Here is a 24,453-nt window from a genome sequence, read left to right on the forward strand (position 1 = left end):
CCCTAATCCACATCGACGGGACAGCAGTGGAGGAGGTGGAACGGTTCAAGTTCCTCGGGGTACACATCACGGACAAACTTAAAATGGTCCACCCACACAGAGTGCAGTGAGGCTGAAGAAATTAGGCTCGTCACCTAAAACCCTTGAGAGCATCCTGTCGGGCTGTATCACCGCCTGGTACGGCAACTGCTCCGCCCACAACCACAGGGCCCTCCAGAGGGTAGTGAGGTCTGCACAACGCATCACCGGGGGCAAACTACCTGCCCTCCAGGACACCTACACCACCCGATGTCACAGGAAGGCCAAAAAGTTAATCAAAGACAACAACCACCTGAGCCACTACCTGTTTACCCAGCTATCATCCAGAAGGCGAGGTCAGTACAGGTGCATCAAAGCAGGGAAAAACAGCTTCTATCTCAAGGCCATCAGACTGTTAAACAGCCATCACTAACTCAGAGAGGCTGCTACCTACATACAGACTTTAAATCATTGGCCACTTTAATAAATAGATCACTAGTCACTTGAATAATGCCACTTTTGTAATGTTTACATATCTTGCATTACTCATCTCATATGTATATACTGTATTTTATACTATCTATTCTATGACGCTCTGTCATAAGATGTGTGTATTTGGTAGTTGGTGGGGAATTGTTAGATTACTTGTTAGATTTGTGTGTATAAGGTAGTTGTTGTGGAATTGTAAGATTACTTGTTAGATATTACTGCACTGTCGGAACTAGAAGCACAAGCATTTCGCTGCACCCGCAATAACATCTGCTAACCCTGTGTAGTGGTTAGAGTGTGGGGACGGCAGGGTGGCCTAGTGGTTAGAGTGTAGGGACGGCAGGGTGGCCTACTGGTTAGAGTGTAGGGACGGCAGGGTGGCCTACTGGTTAGAGTGTAGGGACGGCAGGGTGGCCTCGTGGTTAGAGTGTAGGGACGGCAGGGTGGCCTAGTGGTTAGAGTGTAGGGACGGCAGGGTGGCCTAGTGGTTAGAGTGTAGGGACGGCAGGTAGCCTAGTGGTTAGAGTGTAGGGACGGCAGGGTGGCCTAGTGGTTAGAGTGTAGGGGCGGCAGGGTAGCCTAGTGGTTAGAGTGTAGGGACGGCAGGGTAGCCTACTGGTTAGAGTGTAGGGACGGCAGGGTAGCCTACTGGTTAGAGTGTAGGGACGGCAGGGTAGCCTACTGGTTAGAGTGTAGGGACGGCAGGGTAGCCTACTGGTTAGAGTGTGGGGACGGCAGGGTAGCCTACTGGTTAGAGTGTGGGGACGGCAGGGTAGCCTACTGGTTAGAGTGTGGGGACGGCAGGGTGGCCTAGTGGTTAGAGTGTAGGGACGGCAGGGTGGCCTACTGGTTAGAGTGTAGGGACGGCAGGGTGGCCTACTGGTTAGAGTGTAGGGACGGCAGGGTGGCCTACTGGTTAGAGTGTAGGGACGGCAGGGTGGCCTCGTGGTTAGAGTGTAGGGACGGCAGGGTGGCCTAGTGGTTAGAGTGTAGGGACGGCAGGGTGGCCTAGTGGTTAGAGTGTAGGGACGGCAGGTAGCCTAGTGGTTAGAGTGTAGGGACGGCAGGGAGGCCTAGTGGTTAGAGTGTAGGGGCGGCAGGGTAGCCTAGTAGTTAGAGTGTAGGGACGGCAGGGTAGCCTAGTGGTTAGAGTGTAGGGGCGGCAGGGTGGCCTAGTGGTTAGAGTGTAGGGACGGCAGGGTGGCCTACTGGTTAGAGTGTAGGGACGGCAGGGTGGCCTACTGGTTAGAGTGTAGGGACGGCAGGGTGGCCTCGTGGTTAGAGTGTAGGGACGGCAGGGTGGCCTAGTGGTTAGAGTGTAGGGACGGCAGGGTGGCCTAGTGGTTAGAGTGTAGGGACGGCAGGTAGCCTAGTGGTTAGAGTGTAGGGACGGCAGGGTGGCCTAGTGGTTAGAGTGTAGGGGCGGCAGGGTAGCCTAGTGGTTAGAGTGTAGGGACGGCAGGGTAGCCTACTGGTTAGAGTGTAGGGACGGCAGGGTAGCCTACTGGTTAGAGTGTAGGGACGGCAGGGTAGCCTACTGGTTAGAGTGTAGGGACGGCAGGGTAGCCTACTGGTTAGAGTGTGGGGACGGCAGGGTAGCCTACTGGTTAGAGTGTGGGGACGGCAGGGTAGCCTACTGGTTAGAGTGTGGGGACGGCAGGGTGGCCTAGTGGTTAGAGTGTAGGGACGGCAGGGTGGCCTACTGGTTAGAGTGTAGGGACGGCAGGGTGGCCTACTGGTTAGAGTGTAGGGACGGCAGGGTGGCCTACTGGTTAGAGTGTAGGGACGGCAGGGTGGCCTCGTGGTTAGAGTGTAGGGACGGCAGGGTGGCCTAGTGGTTAGAGTGTAGGGACGGCAGGGTGGCCTAGTGGTTAGAGTGTAGGGACGGCAGGTAGCCTAGTGGTTAGAGTGTAGGGACGGCAGGGTGGCCTAGTGGTTAGAGTGTAGGGGCGGCAGGGTAGCCTAGTAGTTAGAGTGTAGGGACGGCAGGGTAGCCTAGTGGTTAGAGTGTAGGGGCGGCAGGGTGGCCTAGTGGTTAGAGTGTAGGGACGGCAGGGTGGCCTAGTGGTTAAGAGCGTTGGACTAGTAACCGGAAGGCTGCAAGTTCAAACCCCCGAGCTGACAAGGTACAAATCTGTCGTTCTGCCCCTGAACAGGCAGTTAACCCACTGTTCCTAGGCAGTCATTGAAAATAAGAATTTGTTCTTAACTGACTTGCCTAGTTAAATAAAAGGTAAAAAAATAAATACAGCATCAGTTTTTATCCAAAGCGACAACCGTAAATCACAGTCCACAGACGCTGAGAGGTGTTGGTCCCATTGGGACATGGCTACGCAGCTAGGAGACCATCATCCGCGGGACCACGCACCTCCCGAACGTGCACCTCCCCAAAAATCCCAACCAACAACTTTCCGGTACACGTCCTCTATTCAATGGAATGTTTGGAATGTGTTGACAGTTGGAGAAATTGCTTGAGCTGCGCTGAGAACTCAAAAAGTATGAAAGACAACAGTCCAATATTCTAGAACACTGCTGTGTCAATATGGCGTCCAAATGTGGTACTCTGATAGACCCTTTACAGTCCTGCACGCTTACATTTTACCTATGGGTGGCCACAGAGGGAATCGAACCCACAGCCAAGGTGTAAACTGGGTGGTACAGGACCTGCTGTGAGTGTAGGTGATGTCTCCTCGAGGGTTGATGTTGATCTTCCCTGGGATGCAGGAGATCTTCCGCTCTGTGTCCTTGGTCAGCAGTTTCAGGCACAGACCACACCTGGGAAAGACCAGTTGTGGTGGTCAGGCGAGGTTAACATGAGGTCGCATTCATTGGGAACCAAACGGACTAAACAGGTAAGGATCTGGACCTACACTTGGCCAGTAAGAAACGCTCATATTTCATTTTGTGATGCAAAAGGTTTTCTGTTGTGCCCAAATGAATAAGACCAATGACAGACAGCCGGACGCGCATCCCAGAGCTGCCACACACCTGTACAGAGTTGCTGCGTTGCCTGGGGAGTCCCGGTTCTTATAGTCAGGATCGAAGAGACACTCAATTTTCTTCTGGAATAACTTACTGAGGAAAGGGAGAAAAGAAAGGGTGTTGGCTGAAGCAGAATGATCCGTCTTCCAGGACAACATCACTAGGTCTACCTTTTGAACTTGTCTTTTCTGTCCGTGATGTCGTCTGCCTCGTTGTGGCTGAAGAGCTCAGACAAGTCCGCTGCCAGGTTACTGTTGATGCAGTTCATGTTGCAGGGTGTGGCCACGATGGCACTCATGTGCTTGTGACAGTACTGGATGCACTCCTCCACCTATGAGAGGTCAACATGTGACTGGATGCACTCCTCCACCTATGAGAGGTCAACATGTGACTGAATGCACTCCTCCACCTATGAGAGGTCAACATGTGACTGAATGCACTCCTCCACCTATGAGAGGTCAACATGTGACTGAATGCACTCCTCCACCTATGAGAGGTCAACATGTGACTGGATGCACTCCTCCACCTATGAGAGGTCAACATGTGACTGAATGCACTCCTCCACCTATGAGAGGTTAACATGTGACTGAATGCACTCCTCCATCTATGAGAGGTCAACATGTGACTGAATGCACTCCTCCACCTATGAGAGGTCAACATGTGACTGAATACACTCCTCCACCTATGAGAGGTCAACATGTGACTGAATGCACTCCTCCACCTATGAGAGGTCAACATGTGACTGAATACTCTCCTCCACCTATGAGAGGTCAACATGTGACTGAATGCACTCCTCCACCTATGAGAGGTCAACATGTGACTGAATACACTCCTCCACCTATGAGAGGTCAACATGTGACTGAATGCACTCCTCCACCTATGAGAGGTCAACATGTGACTGAATACTCTCCTCCACCTATGAGAGGTCAACATGTGACTGAATGCACTCCTCCACCTATGAGAGGTCAACATGTGACTGAATGCACTCCTCCACCTATGAGAGGTCAACATGTGACTGAATACACTCCTCCACCTATGAGAGGTCAACATGTGACTGAATACTCTCCTCCACCTATGAGAGGTCAACATGTGACTGAATGCACTCCTCCATCTATGAGAGGTCAACATGTGACTGAATGCACTCCTCCACCTATGAGAGGTCAACATGTGACTGAATACACTCCTCCACCTATGAGAGGTCAACATGTGACTGAATGCACTCCTCCACCTATGAGAGGTCAACATGTGACTGAATACTCTCCTCCACCTATGAGAGGTCAACATGTGACTGAATGCACTCCTCCACCTATGAGAGGTCAACATGTGACTGAATACACTCCTCCACCTATGAGAGGTCAACATGTGACTGAATGCACTCCTCCACCTATGAGAGGTCAACATGTGACTGAATACTCTCCTCCACCTATGAGAGGTCAACATGTGACTGAATGCACTCCTCCACCTATGAGAGGTCAACATGTGACTGAATGCACTCCTCCACCTATGAGAGGTCAACATGTGACTGAATACACTCCTCCACCTATGAGAGGTCAACATGTGACTGAATGCACTCCTCCACCTATGAGAGGTCAACATGTGACTGAATGCACTCCTCCACCTATGAGAGGTCAACATGTGACTGAATACTCTCCTCCACCTATGAGAGGTCAACATGTGACTGAATGCACTCCTCCACCTATGAGAGGTCAACATGTGACTGAATGCACTCCTCCACCTATGAGAGGTCAACATGTGACTGAATACACTCCTCCACCTATGAGAGGTCAACATGTGACTGAATGCACTCCTCCACCTATGAGAGGTCAACATGTGACTGAATACACTCCTCCACCTATGAGAGGTCAACATGTGACTGAATGCATTCCTCCACCTATGAGAGGTCAACATGCGACTGAATACTCTCCTCCACCTATGAGAGGTCAACATGTGACTGAATACTCTCCTCCACCTATGAGAGGTCAACATGTGACTGAATACTCTCCTCCACCTATAAGAGGTCAACATGTGACTGAATACTCTCCTCCACCTATGAGAGGTCAACATGTGACAGTACAGTATACAACTGAAAGACAGGTTGACATAAATAGGTCATTGAGTTTGTTCAATGCCACAGGAAGTCACATAAAAGTAACATGTTACACTTCTAAAAACAACTGTAACGGTAACCATGCAACAGGAAGTGAAGCGTTCCAAAGACCCTTCGTTTTCTGTAACCATGCAACAGGAAGTGAAGCGTTCCAAAGACCCTTCGTTTTCTGTAACCATGCAACAGGAAGTGAAGCGTTCCAAAGACCCTTCGTTTTCTGTAACCATGCAACAGGAAGTGAAGCGTTCCAAAGGTCCTTCGTTTTCTGTAACCATGCAACAGGAAGTGAAGTGTTCCAAAGACCCTTCATTTTCTGTAACCATGCAACAGGAAGTGAAGTGTTCCAAAGACCCTTCATTTTCTGTAACCATGCAACAGGAAGTTAAGTGTTCCAAAGGCCCTTCGTTTTCTGTAACCATGCAACAGGAAGTGAAGCGTTCCAAAGACCCTTCATTTTCTGTAACCATGCAACAGGAAGTGAAGCGTTCCAAAGACCCTTCGTTTTCTGTAACCATGCAACAGGAAGTGAAGCGTTCCAAAGGTCCTTCGTTTTCTGTAACCATGCAACAGGAAGTGAAGCGTTCCAAAGACCCTTCATTTTCTGTAACCATGCAACAGGAAGTGAAGCGTTCCAAAGGCCCTTCGTTTTCTGTTTCAGACTAAAGTGAAGAGAGAAGCCTATTAGCTGATTGGTTTTCTGTTTTGTTCATGAGTGCTATTTTATTCAACGACCAACAAGAGCTTGCTGGTTCATTTACTGTAGCAGAGAGGAAGAGGCGAAGCGAGAGGTTTCACTCCTCTCCAAAAATTAGTCCAACATATTTTATTTTGTTGTAAAACGTTCCCAATAGCCTTTTCCCCAACCTCAGTTCAACCACTTTGCGTTCGTTTTTCAACTACAACAGAAAACCAGGGCCCCTGAAACGTACGGTACATTGGAACCGCCATAGCAACCCCAGCTCCCGCCATTACAACACTTACTAACGTGTCCATCTTCAAGAACTCGGAGGAGATGAGGATTGAGATCACATTGCTGGGCTCTGTAACCACACAACCAACAAACACCACGTACACAACCAATGTTAACACACAACCAACAAACACCACGTAAACAACCGATGTTAACACACAACCAACAAACACCACGTACACAACCAACAAACACCACGTACACAACCAACAAACACCACGTACACAACCAACAAACACCACGTACACAACCAACAAACACCACATACACAACCAACAAACACCACGTACACAACCAACAAACACCACATACACAACCAACAAACACCACGTACACAACCAACAAACACCACGTACACAACCAACAAACACCACGTACACAACCAACAAACACCACGTACACAACCAACAAACACCACGTACACAACCGATGTTCACACAACCAACAAACACCACGTACACAACCAACAAACACCACGTACACAACCAACAAACACCACACACACAACCAACAAACACCACGTACACAACCAACAAACACCACATACACAACCAACAAACACCACATACACACAACCAACAAACACCACGTACACAACCAACAAACACCACGTACACAACCGATGTTAACACACAACCAACAAACACCACGTACACAACCAACAAACACCACGTACACAACCAACAAACACCACGTACACAACCAACAAACATCACGTACACAACCAATGTTAACACACAACCAACAAACACCACATACTGGCCAAACACACTGACAGGCCAACCAACAAACACCACGTACACAACCAACAAACACCACGTACACAACCAACAAACACCACGTACACAACCGATGTTAACACACAACCAACAAACACCACGTACACAACCGATGTTAACACACAACCAACAAACACCACGTACACAACCGATGTTAACACACAACCAACAAACACCACGTACACAACCAACAAACACCACGTACACAACCAACAAACACCACACACACAACCAACAAACACCACGTACACAACCAACAAACACCACATACACAACCAACAAACACCACATACACACAACCAACAAACACCACGTACACAACCAACAAACACCACGTACACAACCGATGTTAACACACAACCAACAAACACCACGTACACAACCAACAAACACCACGTACACAACCAACAAACACCACGTACACAACCAACAAACATCACGTACACAACCAATGTTAACACACAACCAACAAACACCACATACTGGCCAAACACACTGACAGGCCAACCAACAAACACCACGTACACAACCAACAAACACCACGTACACAACCAACAAACACCACGTACACAACCGATGTTAACACACAACCAACAAACACCACGTACACAACCGATGTTAACACACAACCAACAAACACCACGTACACAACCAACAAACACCACGTACACAACCGATGTTAACACACAACCAACAAACACCACGTACACAACCGATGTTAACACACAACCAACAAACACCACGTACACACAACCAACAAACACCACGTAACCAACCAACAAACACCACGTACACAACCGATGTTAACACACAACCAACAAACACCACGTACACAACCGATGTTAACACACAACCAACAAACACCACGTACACAACCAATGTTAACACACAACCAACAAACACCACATACTGGCCAAACACACTGACAGGCCAACCAACAAACACCACGTACACAACCAACAAACACCACGTACACAACCAACAAACACCACGTACACAACCAACAAACACCATGTACACAACCAACAAACACCACGTACACAACCAACAAACACCACGTACACAACCGATGTTAACACACAACCAACAAGCACACCGCTATTAGTGACCACATCCCTGTCGTCTCCATGGTGATCATTTGCCACGCCCAGGTAAGTGATGGTATGGTACTGTACAGGCATCGGTGTATGTAGCTACAGTACGTCTGATGCGAGAGCAGATATTCAACTCTTTACCGAGCTTGGGTTTGTCATGGTTGCCATCGACGGCCATTTTGTGCCTCTTGACGTAGTTCATGAGCCAGTCGAAGATCTGCACGTCACAGTGCACAGAGATGTCCACCTCCTCCCAGCGCTGGGTGTCAACAGAGAGGTACTCAGCAAAGTAACGCATCTCGTTGATCAGAAGGTCACGGGGACACATGAAGTCCTGCTTCAGGTTCTTAGCCTCGTCACACACGTGGATCACCATATTGGGCCTGCGTGGGGAGAGAGATACAGACAGGCAGACAGGCAGGCAGACAGACAGACAGGCAGACAGACAGGCAGGCAGACAGGCAGACAGGCAGACAGGCAGGCAGACAGGCAGGCAGACAGGCAGGCAGACACACACAGAGACAGAGAGGAATAACTCTTGATTTTTGTATTAGAGTACATTTGAGTATTTGTTAGCAGACTAAGTTCTTGATTTTGCTCTATGAAACTCTTTGATCACCTTGACATGAGCTGGACTGGTTAACAGTGTATTTCTGTTTGACGGTAGTTAGACCAGGCACTCACCCTTTCCCCTCCTGGGGCTTCTCGCCCTCCTCTGCAGACTCCCTGCTCTCCTTCTCCACCGAGCTTCCTCTGGAAGGGTTCACCGCCAGGCCTGGGGAGTGGAGACACCAAACAAGACTGTGGACTAACCCTGACCCTGAACTAAAGCCTCGATATTCAGACATGATGAGTCTTCAGGTCTTACTGCCTGCTACATTGGACGCAGAACTTTAGCATCTGACTGGCTGCATCACCTCTTGGTATGGAAACTGCACCGCCCTCGATCACAAGGACGCTACAGAGGGTGGTGCTGTCATCCAGGACCTATATACCCCAGCCCATAGACTGTTCTCTCTGCTACAGAGGGTGGTGCTGCCATCCAGGACCTATATACCCCAGCCCATAGACTGTTCTCTCTGCTACAGAGGGTGGTGCTGCCATCCAGGACCTATATACCCCAGCCCATAGACTGTTCTCTCTGCTACAGAGGGTGGTGCTGCCATCCAGCACCTATATACCCCAGCCCATAGACTGTTCTCTCTGCTACAGAGGGTGGTGCTGCCATCCAGCACCTATATACCCCAGCCCATAGACTGTTCTCTCTGCTACAGAGGGTGGTGCTGCCATCCAGGACCTATATACCCCAGCCCATAGACTGTTCTCTCTGCTACAGAGGGTGGTGCTGCCATCCAGGACCTATATACCCCAGCCCATAGACTGTTCTCTCTGCTACAGAGGGTGGTGCTGCCATCCAGGACCTATATACCCCAGCCCATAGACTGTTCTCTCTGCTACAGAGGGTGGTGCTGCCATCCAGGACCTATATACCCCAGCCCATAGACTGCTCTCTCTGCTACAGAGGGTGGTGCTGCCATCCAGGACCTATATACCCCAGCCCATAGACTGCTCTCTCTGCTACAGAGGGTGGTGCTGCCATCCAGCACCTATATACCCCAGCCCATAGACTGTTCTCTCTGCTACAGAGGGTGGTGCTGCCATCCAGCACCTATATACCCCAGCCCATAGACTGTTCTCTCTGCTACAGAGGGTGGTGCTGCCATCCAGGACCTATATACCCCAGCCCATAGACTGTTCTCTCTGCTACAGAGGGTGGTGCTGCCATCCAGGACCTATATACCCCAGCCCATAGACTGTTCTCTCTGCTACAGAGGGTGGTGCTGCCATCCAGGACCTATATACCCCAGCCCATAGACTGTTCTCTCTGCTACAGAGGGTGGTGCTGCCATCCAGGACCTATATACCCCAGCCCATAGACTGTTCTCTCTGCTACAGAGGGTGGTGCTGCCATCCAGGACCTATATACCCCAGCCCATAGACTGCTCTCTCTGCTACAGAGGGTGGTGCGCACGGCCCAGTACATCACTGGGGCTGAGCTCCCTGCCATCCAGGACCTATATACCTATATAGTCTCATTATTATAATACTACAGGCAGGCTGACCCTCAGCAGCTCCTATGTTAGACAGGCTGACACCCAGCAGCTCCTACGTTAGGCAGGCTGACCCTCAGCAGCTCCTACGTTAGGCAGGCTGACCCTCAGCAGCTCCTACGTTAGGCAGGCTGACCCCCAGCAGCTCCTACGTTAGGCAGGCTGACCCCCAGCAGCTCCTACGTTAGGCAGGCTGACCCTCAGCAGCTCCTACGTTAGGCAGGCTGACCCTCAGCAGCTCCTACGTTAGGCAGGCTGACCCTCAGCAGCTCCTACGTTAGGCAGGCTGACCCCCAGCAGCTCCTACATTAGGCAGGCTGACCCCCAGCAGTTCCTACGTTAGACAGGCTGACCCCCAGCAGCTCCTACGTTAGACAGGCTGACCCTCAGCAGCTCCTACGTTAGACAGGCTGACCCCCAGCAGCTCCTACGTTAGACAGGCTGACCCCCAGCAGCTCCTACGTTAGACAGGCTGACCCTCAGCAGCTCCTACATTAGGCAGGCTGACCCCCAGCAGCTCCTACATTAGACAGGCTCATCATCACAGACATAGTTCCCCAGACCACTACAGAAGCACTAGCACATCAACACCAGTCAGCCTCACCCGTCCCTGAGATGGAGCTCTGATTGGTCCGCGTCTCCCCACCTCTCCCGTGGTGTCCAATAGTGTGGATTTGATGTAGTCCACAGGGGAGGAGCCTCCTGCCGTCAGCGCGTTGCATTGGTCGTCCACGTGATGGAACCCTCCGGTGCTCTTTAGCTCCTCGAACCTCTGCGCACACTGAAGGTAGGCACGACAATCACCATGGCAACCATGTCACTGCTATTCCATAATAACAACAACAACCCTCAGACCACATCATCTGGGTTCCGGTAACCCCAGGACAACATTCAACAGCAGTCCAAACTCAACTAAGTTACAGTACAGCTGACAACAGAGATTGGTGGGCGTTTCTATGTATCATGTGACACACGAGTACAAGTGCAATGGAAATGTGTTTCTGGCCATATCCCAACTCCCCCTGGAACAGACGTGGACCGTGGGGTCATATCCCAACTCCCCCTGGAACAGACGTGGACCGTGGGGTCATATCCCAACTCCCCCTGGAACAGACGTGGACCGTGGGGTCATATCCCAACTCCCCTGGAACAGACGTGGACCGTGGGGTCATATCCCAACTCCCCTGGAACAGACGTGGACCGTGGGGTCATATCCCAACTCCCCTGGAACAGACGTGGACCGTGGGGTCATATCCCAACTCCCCTGGAACAGACGTGGACCGTGGGGTCATATCCCAACTCCCCTGGAACAGACGTGGACCGTGGGGTCATATCCCAACTCCCCCTTGGAACAGACGTGGACCGTGGGGTCATATCCCAACTCCCCCTGGAACAGACGTGGACCGTGGGGTCATATCCCAACTCCCCCTGGAACAGACGTGGACCGTGGGGTCAAGTCTAGGGTCACCATTTTCCAGCGTCCCTGGAGCAATTGCGGTTAAAGTGCCTTGCTGAAGAGCACAGCGGCAGATTGTTCACCTTGTCGGCTCTAGGATTCCAAATTTAGATTACAGGCTTAAAACTCTTACCTCGAGGCTACCCGTCACGCCAAACAGTGACCATAGGGAGTTGGTAAGACCACTCAGACAGATCTCAGACCAGGCTAATAGCCTTTTACGATCTCTCCTTAGTGGGAGCAGTGGTTAGCAAGCTTGCCTACAGACTGGGAGACCCGGGTTCGCACTGTAGCCGTTAGCTACTATAGTTTCAATCAATCACTATGTTTATTGTCCCAATGTGCAGTGCATGTAGAGCTTACCTCCTTGGGTGTGAAGCCAGGGACCAGCATGGCCACGTTGTCCCAGTTGATGGGCTGTGGAACGCTCCAGAGAGAGCTCAGCACCATGTCCAGGACCAGGAGGTTGTTTTCATTGGGAAAGTTGTTGTTCAGGGTGCAGTAACGACTCATGTCTGTCAGCAGGTAAGGGTGAGAGATCAAAGTTGACTCAGTGATATGACATTATCATACATTATTACGTCTGAAGGGTGAGAGATCAGAGCATTATTCTGTTAAAGGTACTCAGTGATATGACACCATCATACATTATTACGTCTGAAGGGTGAGAGATCAGAGCATTATTCTGTTAAAGGTACTCAGTGATATGACACCATCATACATTATTACGTCTGAAGGGTGAGAGATCAGAGCATTATTCTGTTAAAGGTACTCAGTGATATGACATTATCATACATTATTACGTCTGAAGGGTGAGAGATCAGAGCATTATTCTGTTAAAGGTTAGACTCAGTGATATGACACCATCATACATTATTACGTCTGAAGGGTGAGAGATCAGAGCATTATTCTGTTAAAGGTACTCAGTGATATGACACCATCATACATTATTACGTCTGAAGGGTGAGAGATCAGAGCATTATTCTGTTAAAGGTACTCAGTGATATGACACCATCATACATTATTACATCTGAAGGGTGAGAGATCAGAGCATTATTCTGTTAAGGGTACTCAGTGATATGACACCATCATACATTATTACGTCTGAAGGGTGAGAGATCAGAGCATTATTCTGTTAAAGGTACTCAGTGATATGACATTATCATACATTATTACGTCTGAGGGGTGAGAGATCAGAGCATTATTCTGTTAAAGGTAGACTCAGTGATATGACACCATCATACATTATTACGTCTGAAGGGTGAGAGATCAGAGCATTATTCTGTTAAAGGTACTCAGTGATATGACACCATCATACATTATTACGTCTGAAGGGTGAGAGATCAGAGCATTATTCTGTTAAAGGTACTCAGTGATATGACATTATCATACATTATTACGTCTGAGGGGTGAGAGATCAGAGCATTATTCTGTTAAAGGTAGACTCAGTGATATGACATTATCATACATTATTACGTCTGAGGGGTGAGAGATCAGAGCATTATTCTGTTAAAGGTACTCAGTGATATGACATTATCATACATTATTACGTCTGAAGGGTGAGAGATCAGAGCATTATTCTGTTAAAGGTACTCAGTGATATGACATTATCATACATTATTACGTCTGAAGGGTGAGAGATCAGAGCATTATTCTGTTAAAGGTACTCAGTGATATGACACCATCATACATTATTACGTCTGAGGGGTGAGAGATCAGAGCATTATTCTGTTAAAGGTACTCAGTGATATGACATTATCATACATTATTACGTCTGAGGGGTGAGAGATCAGAGCATTATTCTGTTAAAGGTACTCAGTGATATGACATTATCATACATTATTACGTCTGAAGGGTGAGAGATCAGAGCATTATTCTGTTAAAGGTACTCAGTGATATGACACCATCATACATTATTACATCTGAGGGGTGAGAGATCAGAGCATTATTCTGTTAAAGGTACTCAGTGATATGACATTATCATACATTATTACGTCTGAAGGGTGAGAGATCAGAGCATTATTCTGTTAAAGGTACTCAGTGATATGACACCATCATACATTATTACGTCTGAGGGGTGAGAGATCAGAGCATTATTCTGTTAAAGGTACTCAGTGATATGACATTATCATACATTATTACGTCTGAAGGGTGAGAGATCAGAGCATTATTCTGTTAAAGGTACTCAGTGATATGACACCATCATACATTATTACGTCTGAGGGGTGAGAGATCAGAGCATTATTCTGTTAAAGGTACTCAGTGATATGACATTATCATACATTATTACGTCTGAGGGGTGAGAGATCAGAGCATTATTCTGTTAAAGGTAGACTCAGTGATATGACACCATCATACATTATTACATCTGAAGGGTGAGAGATCAGAGCATTATTCTGTTAAAGGTACTCAGTGATATGACACCATCATACATTATTACGTCTGAGGGGTGAGAGATCAGAGCATTATTCTGTTAAAGGTACTCAGTGATATGACATTATCATACATTATTACGTCTGAGGGGTGAGAGATCAGAGCATTATTCTGTTAAAGGTAGACTCAGTGATATGACACCATCATACATTATTACGTCTGAAGGGTGAGAGATCAGAGCATTATTCTGTTAAAGGTAGACTCAGTGATATGACATTATCATACATTATTACGTCTGAAGGGTGAGAGATCAGAGCATTATTCTGTTAAAGGTAGACTCAGTGATATGACACCATCATACAAGGGTGGAGGCGACTTTATGTGCACAGGAAGCTGCGGTTTCTTCAATCGACAATAGTAAATGGGACGGTCTATAGATACATAAGAATAGCAAGAGCATGTATAGAAAGCCTTGACAACCCAACAGCATCTCTAAACCAAATTCTGGAATAGGCTTCTCCTACTTTGTCCCACCGTTGTCATTGAACAGCTGACTGTCAATGGCATACGCGGTGAACAGCGCACACACATTATCTTCTTGTAACAAGGATGGATTATCGTCCCTTGGAAGGCCCCTTTGACTTGTAGTCTAACTTTCCAACGCAAATGTAATGGCATTTGTTTTTTGTCAACAGCTTATTCTAGCAAGCTAGCTACCTATAGTGCACATCACTGTACTAGAAGCTAAATACGATACGTTTGTATTATAGTATCTAGTTGGCTGTACGGTTATCTTGCATCTTACTGATTCAATGATGATAGGACGTTCCGGTGTACCGTAGCCGTCATCCACGGTTAACGCTTAATGCTGCTACCGAGCTAGCGGCACTCTCTCTGCAGTATCATCCCGGGGACGAGTTGACGGACAGACAAGACAGTCAATCAGCATTGCATACGGGATGGAAACACCCTAAAACGCTCGGTAATGACGTTTAGATAACGAACCGCCGGTCGTTGTAACGTCGTCGTCGTCCCCAAACAGAATATTCTGTTGCGTTGATTCCGCTTCTTTTTCCGGTGCCGCAGTGCAGCAGCTGCGCGTCCCGGGTTGCTTAGCGACAGAAGGGCCCTTTTGGGATGAATCAAATGAAGGGAAATGACTTTGTATCCGGCAGGGTGGGTCACCACGTGTTTTTTGTTCCCCCCCAACAACTTTCCACAAATGTATTCAAAGCAAACTGAATAGACATATTGTTAAATTGACATATTGTTAAATTGACATATTGACATATTGTTAAATTGACATATTGACATATTGTTAAATTGACATATTGTTAAATTGACATATTGTTAAATTGACATATTGTTAAATTGACATATTACACAAGTTGAGATCTATCTCCCTCTTAGAGACATCATGCATTTCATTAGGCGTCTGTCGAGCTTGTCAACTGATTTATAAGATGTAGAATGTAATAACATATAGATCTTTAGGCTATGATTGCAATTGAACTAACGTCTTTGTCCAGATAATGTAGGAAAATGATCATTCCACATCTTAGTTGTCTTCCTCTTCACCCTCCTCCACTGCAACAAGCCTTGGTGTGTAACCACGTGTTTAACCTTGTTATAATGGACGCATTATATTTTCAAAACAATTAACATCCAATGATATAAAACTAAACAGGTTAACAGTTACCAATTAATTTGCCATGTGATGTGTATAATACGTTTTTCATTTCTTAGTAAGAAAAAGCCAAAGGCCACTTTTCAGGTTTTGAAAATGTTTATTTCCAAAATAATTGTATTTACATAATTACAGTTTTTCAGGAGTGTGAGGACTTAAAATGCCACTGAAACACCAAGATGAGGACTGGCTATTTCAGTTCTTACAGATGCATTCAACAAATCTTCTTGATTTTATAGATCTTGATATTGGATAGTTCAATTTTCCAAGTTCAAAACTTCACTTTGAATATTTAGGACATTTTTACAGAACATTCAAGATATAGTTTGGACCATTCCCGAATTTCAAACAACATTTTACAACCATATTAACACCGATTTAAAACCAAGTCAATCCTTCCATTAGAACCAAATCTGAACCTTGATAGTAATTTATCCATAGAAATAGTCTCCTAGTCAATTATATATTATTATATTATAATAGGTGGACTGGTAGACATTGAGTGTACCCATGCCTAGGTTTTAAAATATTCCCCTCTTCAACCTAGACCCATGCCAGGAAGTACAAGTAGGAAGTGTACCCTTCAAATTGGGGCTGTGATGTCAACTCAACTGACAATACAGAAACAATTACATGCCATTGTATGAGCCACATCATTTGAATAAATGTTTCACATTACCGTGGCAACCCAGCAGTTGATAGAACATTCCAAAATACCATGGAAACGATTGAGTCACAATCAGGCAGCCATTGTGAGTTGTACCAGTCAAATTACCAGGGTTAGAGCTTCTATTCCTATGAATTTATCTTTAAATATCAAACCATCGACATTAACTTGGAACAAAACGGTGAATTGCAGAAACATAATATTATGGCTTTGTCCCGTCAACATCAAACGATGCAATATTCACATAATCTCTTAGCGTGCTTCATTGGATCTTAATGTACTCATTCACTGTTAATTAAATAAATCTATATCAAAAACATTTAAATATGCATCATTATTGGGCTAAACGTAGTGTGACCGTACTGACAAGGCTGGTACAGGATAGGTATAGGTTGGTCTAGATAACCACTGACAAGACGGCCAAACCAAGATGGTGTCCTGGAAACACTCATATCCAGATGTCTGACAGACAACCACTTCTCTTTGATCCAGGTACTCAATACCTCATATACCAACCTCACTAGTTGCTTCCAGGCAGATTAAATGTCAAACCAAAGCCACTGAATTGTGAACATTAATCACCTTCTGGACGTAGATCAAGTGTTTCCCTACTGCTGGACGTGACCGAGCTCTACAGAACAGCTCCTCAACAAACCACGTACAGCCTCAACGGATGTGTGGGAAAACAAAGTCAGACATCACAGGTCTATCTTCTCTGGTATGGTGAGCACTGTGCTCGAAGCTGTCGTGGTGCTGGGCAATACACCCAGACCCAGGCTGCTGTAACCAGCTGGCGTTTCCCTGTACACGCTCTCCAGCAGCTCCTCTGGGATAGTTACTGGGACGGCTTCAGCTGGGCCGAGGCCTGAAACCAAGCCTGGGGATACAGTTGGCACTGGGCCCGTAGCCAGGTTAGGCTGTGGGGCTTGAAGGGTGGTGCCCAGTGGGTTCCCTTGCTGGGCCTGAACCTGGGCCAGCCTCTCCAGCTCAGCGTGCTTCCTGCCTCTCCTCTTCCCCAGGACCTTGACGTAGTTGGCAGGTATGAGGCCTGTGGTCTGGCCGTCTACACTGGCCAGCAGCCACCCACGCACCCTGGGTTGATGCTCTACACACAGGGGAGAGAGAGGATATAACATGGTCATTTAGCAGACTTAGTTAACAGGAACACATTCAGTATGTAACCCATTCTGAATGGCATTCTGTTGACCTGCCTGATACAGTGCTAGCTTTCTTCCTCCCAAGGCCTCCAGCACTCTTTCCCCCTGATAACATATATTGTGGTAACCGCAGTACTTCATTTCTAGATCAGAAGATGCCGGAACAAAAGTGAGTGCAGAGACAAGGAGGGGGCTCTGAGGTACCAGAGCACATGAGAAAAAGTGGCCAACAATGCAGTAGATAAATCATACTGGTATACGCACAGTAGAAAATCAACAACTCATCCATTTAAGATGTCTTTGGTAACTAACTGATCTAGGCCTACTGCAAAATTAAACAAACTCTAGTAAATCGTCTAAGTGTGGACCCTACCTCCTTGTTATCTCATCATTGTGGTTTTACCAAGGCTGCAGTCTACGTCAATCCCCCCTTGAGTCAGGACCCTGACAATGTCATTTCTCAAGTTTGCGTTACACACAAGATATTTCCACCTGCGGTGACATCAATGGTGACACTAGGAGGGATGGCCTCAGAGAGAATCCAGAGAGTACAATGTTAACTATTCATTTGATTGTTTATTTCACTTTTGTTTATTATCTATTTCACTTGCTTAGCCAATGCAAAACATGTTTCCAAAGCCAATAAAGCCCCTTGAAAGAGAGAACACAGACAGAGAGCGAGAGAGGCAGAAAGAAAGAAAGCGTGGGCTGATTTGAAACATGATCACTGTGTGTGTGGGGGTGTGACACTTTTTGGCTGTCAAAACCGTTAATGCATATGTGTGCGTGTGTGTGTGTGGGGGGGACCTATATCCGTGTGTGGATGAGTAGGTCTAAGAGTCTGTGGGTTGTATCTGTGATGTTTCTAACCACCCTAACTAAGCACTACCTGCGTGTGAGGCCGGGGGAACCTCCCACGTGCCCCATGTCAGAGCCCAAACACTCTGCTACTATGGACTACAGAGAAGGTGATGTCAGAGCCCAAACACTCTGCTACTATGGACTACAGAGAAGGTGATGTCAGAGCCCAAACACTCTGCTACTATGGACTACAGAGAAGGTGATGTCAGAGCCCAAACACTCTGCTACTATGGTTACAGAGAAGGTGATGTCAGAGCCCAAACACTCTGCTACTATGGACTACAGAGAAGGTGATGTCAGAGCCCAAACACTCTGCTACTATGGACTACAGAGAAGGTGATGTCAGAGCCCAAACACTCTGCTACTATGGTTACAGAGAAGGTGATGTCAGAGCCCAAACACTCTGCTACTATGGTTACAGAGAAGGTGATGTCAGAGCCCAAACACTCTGCTACTATGGACTACAGAGAAGGTGATGTCAGAGCCCAAACACTCTGCTACTATGGACTACAGAGAAGGTGATGTCAGAGCCCAAACACTCTGCTACTATGGTTACAGAGAAGGTGATGTCAGAGCCCAAACACTGCTACTATGGTTACAGAGAAGGTGATGTCAGAGCCCAAACACTCTGCTACTATGGTTACAGAGAAGGTGATGTCAGAGCCCAAACACTCTGCTACTATGGTTACAGAGAAGGTGTTAAGGGTAGATGTCTTGTAAGATATGCTCCAACACACTACTGCGCGCTATCCCCCCCCCCAGAAATAAAGGCTTCCTGTCATCTCCAGAACGAAAAATAAATAAGAAGTGTCTGGGACGGTTCAAAACAGACGTTGGGACAGTTACAAACACAGCAATTTGTTCACTCGTCTCACCCATTTACGTCAAATGTTCCAAAATTCTATTACAGGAGAACACCGTTCTCAAACACGCACCTGATGCCAACGGTTTTTAATAAAGCGACAGAGATGGATATTCAGCCTAATGGTAGAAAAACTAAGAAAGGGGAATATCTGAAGGTGCAACAATAGGATTGTGTCTCACTGCCTTTGGACAGTAGAAGAAGAAATGCTGGTTTCACTGACATATCAGGAAATCTTAGATTTTTTTTTTCTATGGACAGATTTTTAATAGCCAACAGAAACAAGGAAGGGCTATGGAAAACATCCAGGTTTCAAACAATGATATGGTTGGCTAGGCATCACAAACAAATTATTTAGGTTATGGAAATAATAGAATATCATTCCAATGTTGGGCAAATAGACCCATTAGAATGAACATTTAAAGATGCTGCATGGTGTGGTGGTTCATTTTTGGATGATCAAATGAGGAGACAAACACATGTCAGAGTTACACAAACTAAATCTTTATTAGTGAGAGCTTTGCAATAGCGATGGCTGGTCGACGAATCACCCTCAGGTGATTCGTTGAGTACCCCCCCCCCCGAGAGAAAAGTACAAAGGTCTTCATTAGCTAAGATTACAACCCTTTCGAACAGAAATATATCATGACGAACAGATATATAGAATGGGTCACAAGGTTAAGATTTGTATGAAAGAAACCTATAATTCACAGCAGACAGTATCTGCTGTGAAAACAGTGTATTGTGTAGAGACGAGTGTCTGGAGCCAACTCTTCCTGGTACCATATGGAACATAAACATTAACTCATGCTCTGGAATGCTCTTTAGGTTTTATCACCCAGAAGACATTGTAAATCTCCTGTCAGTGTTATCTCCCAGAGGCCCATCCTCAGTAGAACACACAATAGTTATAAGAATCCTCTATTGTGTGGTATAAAACAACCATTTGATGCAATAAAAAGTATTACAAGATAATCTTGCAATATTCCACCATAATGATCAAACCGTCATCTGCATTGGCCGTGCAGCATTTACGGTGAAATGGCCTCTGCAGAAGTCAGGGCTTTTATACTTCGCTACCTTGGCCGGGGACCTTAACGCAGGCAAACTTTAATCCATTCTACCTCATTTCTACCAGCATGTCAAATGTGCAACCAGACAAAAAAAATAAAAATGATATATTTTTTTTTTAAAAACTTTAGACCTTTACTCGGGCAAATCTGACCATAATTATATCCTCCCGATCCTGCTTACAAGCCAAAACTACAGCAGGGAGGAACAGTGGCTCGCTCAATATGGAAATGGTCAGATGACGCAGATGCTAAGCTACAGGACTGTTTTGCTAGCACAGACTGGAATATGTTCCCGGGATTCATCCAATGGCATTGAGGAGTATACCACCTCAGTCACCAGCATCACCAATAAGTGCCTCGATGACAGTCTCCACAGTGACCGTACGTATATATCCCAACCAGAAGCCATGGGTTACAGGCAACTTCTGCACTGAGCTAAAGGCTAGAACTGCCGCTCTCAAGGAGCGGGACACTAATTCGGACACTTAAAAGAAATTCCGGAACGCCCTCAGATGAACAATCAAACAGGCAAAGCGTCAATACAGGACTGAGATTGAATCCTACTTCACCGGCTCTGACGCGTGTCTGATGTGGCACAGCTTGCCACAGACTACAAAGAAAACCCAGCCACAAGTAGCCCAGTGACGCGAGCCTACCAGACAGGCTAAATGCCTTTTATGCTCGCTTTGAGACAAGCAACACTGAAGCATGTATGAGAGCACCAGCTGTTCCAGACAACTGTGTGATCAGGCTCTCCGTAGCCAGTGTGTGTAAGACCTTTAGCATGGGTCCTCAGACAGTTCTACAGCTGCACCGTCGAGAGCATGGTTGCAACATTACTACACACAGATCATAAACGTAATGTTAACTGGCGAGCCAACCGTCTAACGCCAGCTAGCTAGCTAACAGTAAGCTTTAACTTGCAATGAAAACTGACAAAATTAGAAACTTATATCTGAAACTGTAGCTGGACTGATGTAGCTGGACGTATACATGGATGAATGCTTCACGGCAGACTGCAACCAAAAAAAGCTAGCGCGAGGACTGAGTGGGTTTGGACTGCAGCCCTCCACCTCACAGGCACAAACAAGACAAGTCTCATCACCACTGTATTTCCGACTACATATCGCTGAGAGTCGGCAAAAATTAAAACTTAAAACCCTTTCTTTATAATAAAATGTTAATCTAACTGCAAACTGATTCGACTGACAACTACGTTGATGTTGAGGTTACGGACAAACATAGCTGATTCAACTCATCTAAGGCTTGATGACTAGCTAACAAGTTGAATGAGGTGTCCGGGGCTACAATAAAGATTTTAAAAGGTGAACTGTTGGGAGTAGTGGAGGCCTGGAGTTGAGAAACACTAGGTTAGAGCAGGGTGCTGGTTGGATTCCCCCTCTCCTCTAGTTTCTTACCTTTAGGAGCCAGGTTGAGCATGTCTCCAGCATTCAGTGAGAGCTCCTCCTCCGATGCAGCTGTGAAGTCATACTCCGCCCTGGCCACCACATGGTCATCCTCCCCACTAGCCCAGTTGGTGGCTGCATAGGGATTTAATCAATCAAAATGTAATTATATAGTCCTTGTAGGGAATATTAATGAAGTAAAAATGTAAGATGCTGATTAACGTAACAAAAAATGTATGTAGCACACTCATCTTTCTTATGAGCATACACAGAGCCAGATTAACAGTGCATGTTCAGATAAACCCTGACCCATCTGTTTGAGGTCACGAAACTGTGGTTAATAGACAGGCAGTCAGAGACAAAGGACATTCAGGAGAGCCCACACACAGACAGTAAGGAGTCTCACCGCTCTCCTCGGGCCCCTGGGCAGAGCTCAGCAGCTTCCAGATGAGATAGGGCCCTCCTAGGACCACGGCCAGAAAAAGGAAGATGGGCCATGACTTGACCGCTCCGGCTCTGGGGTCTTCCATTGCGGCTCCAGCACCTCTGGTCGCCAGAACAGCTCCTTCACTGTCTGCCCACAGGTCCTCCACCTCACCGTCCCGCCTCAGCCCCAGCATCCTCTGTATGCGGCGGTACAGGTAGCGCAGGGTGCGCACCAGGGCAAAGGCCGACAGAACCTTGGTAAAGTGCATCCGTAACCGTGTCAGGTGGTTGGCTACATCCAGCACGGCTCGGAAGCTGTTGTAGACGGCCGAGAAGGTGGCGTCCATCATCATGCTGACCGATGTGAAGGCTTGGACGATGCTCTCAATGGACTGGAAGGCGCCGCGGCTGCTCTCCTCTGCCTGTTGGACAAACCGACTGGGCGCCACGTCTTCACCACCGGTTTGGCCGAAGCGGCTGTAGCCCAGGCTCCCCCACCCCCCCGAGCCCCCTCCCATGCCATAGCCACCACTGTAGGGACTGTAGGGGCTGTATGCTCCACCGTAGAGGCTGGAGCTACCATAGGGGTTGTAGGAGGAGCCAGGGAAGGAGCCGTAGGAGGGACGGTAGGACTGGATGGACTGGACAGGGCGAGGGGGGACCGGGGGCACCATGCGGGTCAAGACGGGAGGACCTGCGGGACCAGAGAGGCCGGGGGTGGAGGGACCTGGTGGGGCAAAGTCAGTCGACCTGGTGGATTGGAAAGAGGGGCATAACTTATAAAACAGCGAACATTCAATTCAATCAAGTGTTCGTGTTGTCAAAACGTTTTTATTTTTTTATATATTTTTTAAACGCCTCAAAACTAGTTTCCTTTGGTTTCGTAGTTAAAGGGAGCAACCTAGGAGTGTTGCAATGGGTTACGTCTCTATTAGCTAACCTTAGCTAGAAAACAAAACAAACGACATGCCAGTCACAGGTAACGACGTTAGCTAACTACTTAACGGTACAACGTTAACTACATTGAAACTCGGTGGGTTATTATCCAATAACAGTCCAATACTAAACTAATGTCAAATATTGACATCTAGCTAGTTGTGTCCGCCAGGCAAACGCAAAACAACAAGCTCCGACCTAGTTAGGGCCCGGGCCTATATTAGAGGCTAACGCTAGCTAGCTAGCTAGCTAACTCACACATAGTTAGTCCATAGACAACAACTCGTCAAGTAAAGCAATAAGTTGTTTACCGATAGTTAACTGGTGCACTCATGGCTGCTCCTGGAATCCGCCTTTCCCAAGGTTTAGGAGGAGGCTGCGATGCCATCGTACAGATTGTCTGAAGTTACACCGTTTTTAACCGTTTTCCCTTCACTTCCCCCCCGGTAGTAAACTAGCAAATTGCTACATATCTCGCTCCATGGCTGGCTCCTGTGTGCCAGACCAAAATAATCAATAAGACGATACGGAAAACGTTTGAAACAATACATAATTGGTTTAAAAGCATAAAGCCAGAGAGGATTTATTTTATAACGCATTTTATATTGTATTTTCATTCTTACTGGGCAAGTTTAACGTTTTTGAAGTTGTTGTATCTTTTCGGCGTTGATTAGTAGAGCCTAGAGGGCTTCGGCTCCATTGCATTATTCCGTTCCATGTCGTCCCGAGGCTGATGGAGATAAAACTAGTATCAAAGATGAGGTGGGACAGTGTTTTCAACCGAGAGAACTGGGAGCGAAAATACGCAACACCATGGGTGTATTTGACTGACAGAACCAATACTAATAACGTTTACCATTTTTATTGTCCATGTCTGTTTTTTAAAACTTTTTTTTTTTAACAACAAATCAATTCAGAAAGTACACGAGGGAACAAACGTATATATAGATTATAAACAGTGGACAATCGAGCTAGGGGGTACAATATCACATTACAATT

The 24,453-nt window shown here is 46.9% G+C and overlaps 2 protein-coding genes across 2 annotated transcripts; both read right to left on the reverse strand.

Annotated features, from left to right (window-relative positions):
• Positions 1-2,714: 2,714 nt before the first annotated feature.
• LOC124027394 (SANT and BTB domain regulator of class switch recombination-like) lies at positions 2,715-15,502 on the reverse strand. The gene is made up of 9 exons (XM_046339834.1): positions 15,185-15,502; positions 12,370-12,521; positions 11,155-11,331; positions 9,124-9,214; positions 8,581-8,822; positions 6,578-6,636; positions 3,660-3,820; positions 3,496-3,582; positions 2,715-3,282 (listed from the first exon to the last, which is right to left on the reverse strand). The coding sequence occupies exons 3-9, from the start codon at positions 11,270-11,272 to the stop codon at positions 3,099-3,101; spliced, it is 942 nt and encodes a 313-aa protein (XP_046195790.1). The 5' UTR covers positions 11,273-11,331; positions 12,370-12,521; positions 15,185-15,502; the 3' UTR covers positions 2,715-3,098.
• Positions 15,503-16,218: 716 nt separating this feature from the next.
• LOC124027395 (peroxisomal membrane protein PEX13-like) lies at positions 16,219-24,096 on the reverse strand. Its single transcript, XM_046339835.1, has 5 exons — positions 24,078-24,096; positions 23,766-23,946; positions 22,499-23,268; positions 22,105-22,227; positions 16,219-17,838 (listed from the first exon to the last, which is right to left on the reverse strand). Exons 2-5 carry the CDS (start codon positions 23,840-23,842, stop codon positions 17,432-17,434), a joined length of 1,377 nt encoding a protein of 458 aa, XP_046195791.1. The 5' UTR covers positions 23,843-23,946; positions 24,078-24,096; the 3' UTR covers positions 16,219-17,431.
• Between the last annotated feature and the right edge of the window lie 357 nt (positions 24,097-24,453).

The sequence above is a fragment of the Oncorhynchus gorbuscha genome, unplaced genomic scaffold (assembly GCF_021184085.1).
Source record: "Oncorhynchus gorbuscha isolate QuinsamMale2020 ecotype Even-year unplaced genomic scaffold, OgorEven_v1.0 Un_scaffold_3179, whole genome shotgun sequence".
Lineage (NCBI taxonomy): Eukaryota > Metazoa > Chordata > Actinopteri > Salmoniformes > Salmonidae > Oncorhynchus > Oncorhynchus gorbuscha.

Coding starts and splice junctions, on each gene's coding strand:
- LOC124027394 (XM_046339834.1), bottom strand. CDS start 11,272: ATGCAACGCGCTGACGGCAGGAGGCTCCTCCCCTGTGGACTACATCAA. Junction 9,215..11,154: donor GAGCTCCATCTCAGGGACGG/GTGAGGCTGACT, acceptor TCCACTCCCCAG/GCCTGGCGGTGAACCCTTCC. Junction 3,583..3,659: donor AGAAAAGACAAGTTCAAAAG/GTAGACCTAGTG, acceptor CCCTTTCCTCAG/TAAGTTATTCCAGAAGAAAA.
- LOC124027395 (XM_046339835.1), bottom strand. CDS start 23,842: ATGGCATCGCAGCCTCCTCCTAAACCTTGGGAAAGGCGGATTCCAGGA. Junction 23,269..23,765: donor AGTGCACCAGTTAACTATCG/GTAAACAACTTA, acceptor CCAATCCACCAG/GTCGACTGACTTTGCCCCAC. Junction 22,228..22,498: donor CCAGGGGCCCGAGGAGAGCG/GTGAGACTCCTT, acceptor ATCCCTATGCAG/CCACCAACTGGGCTAGTGGG.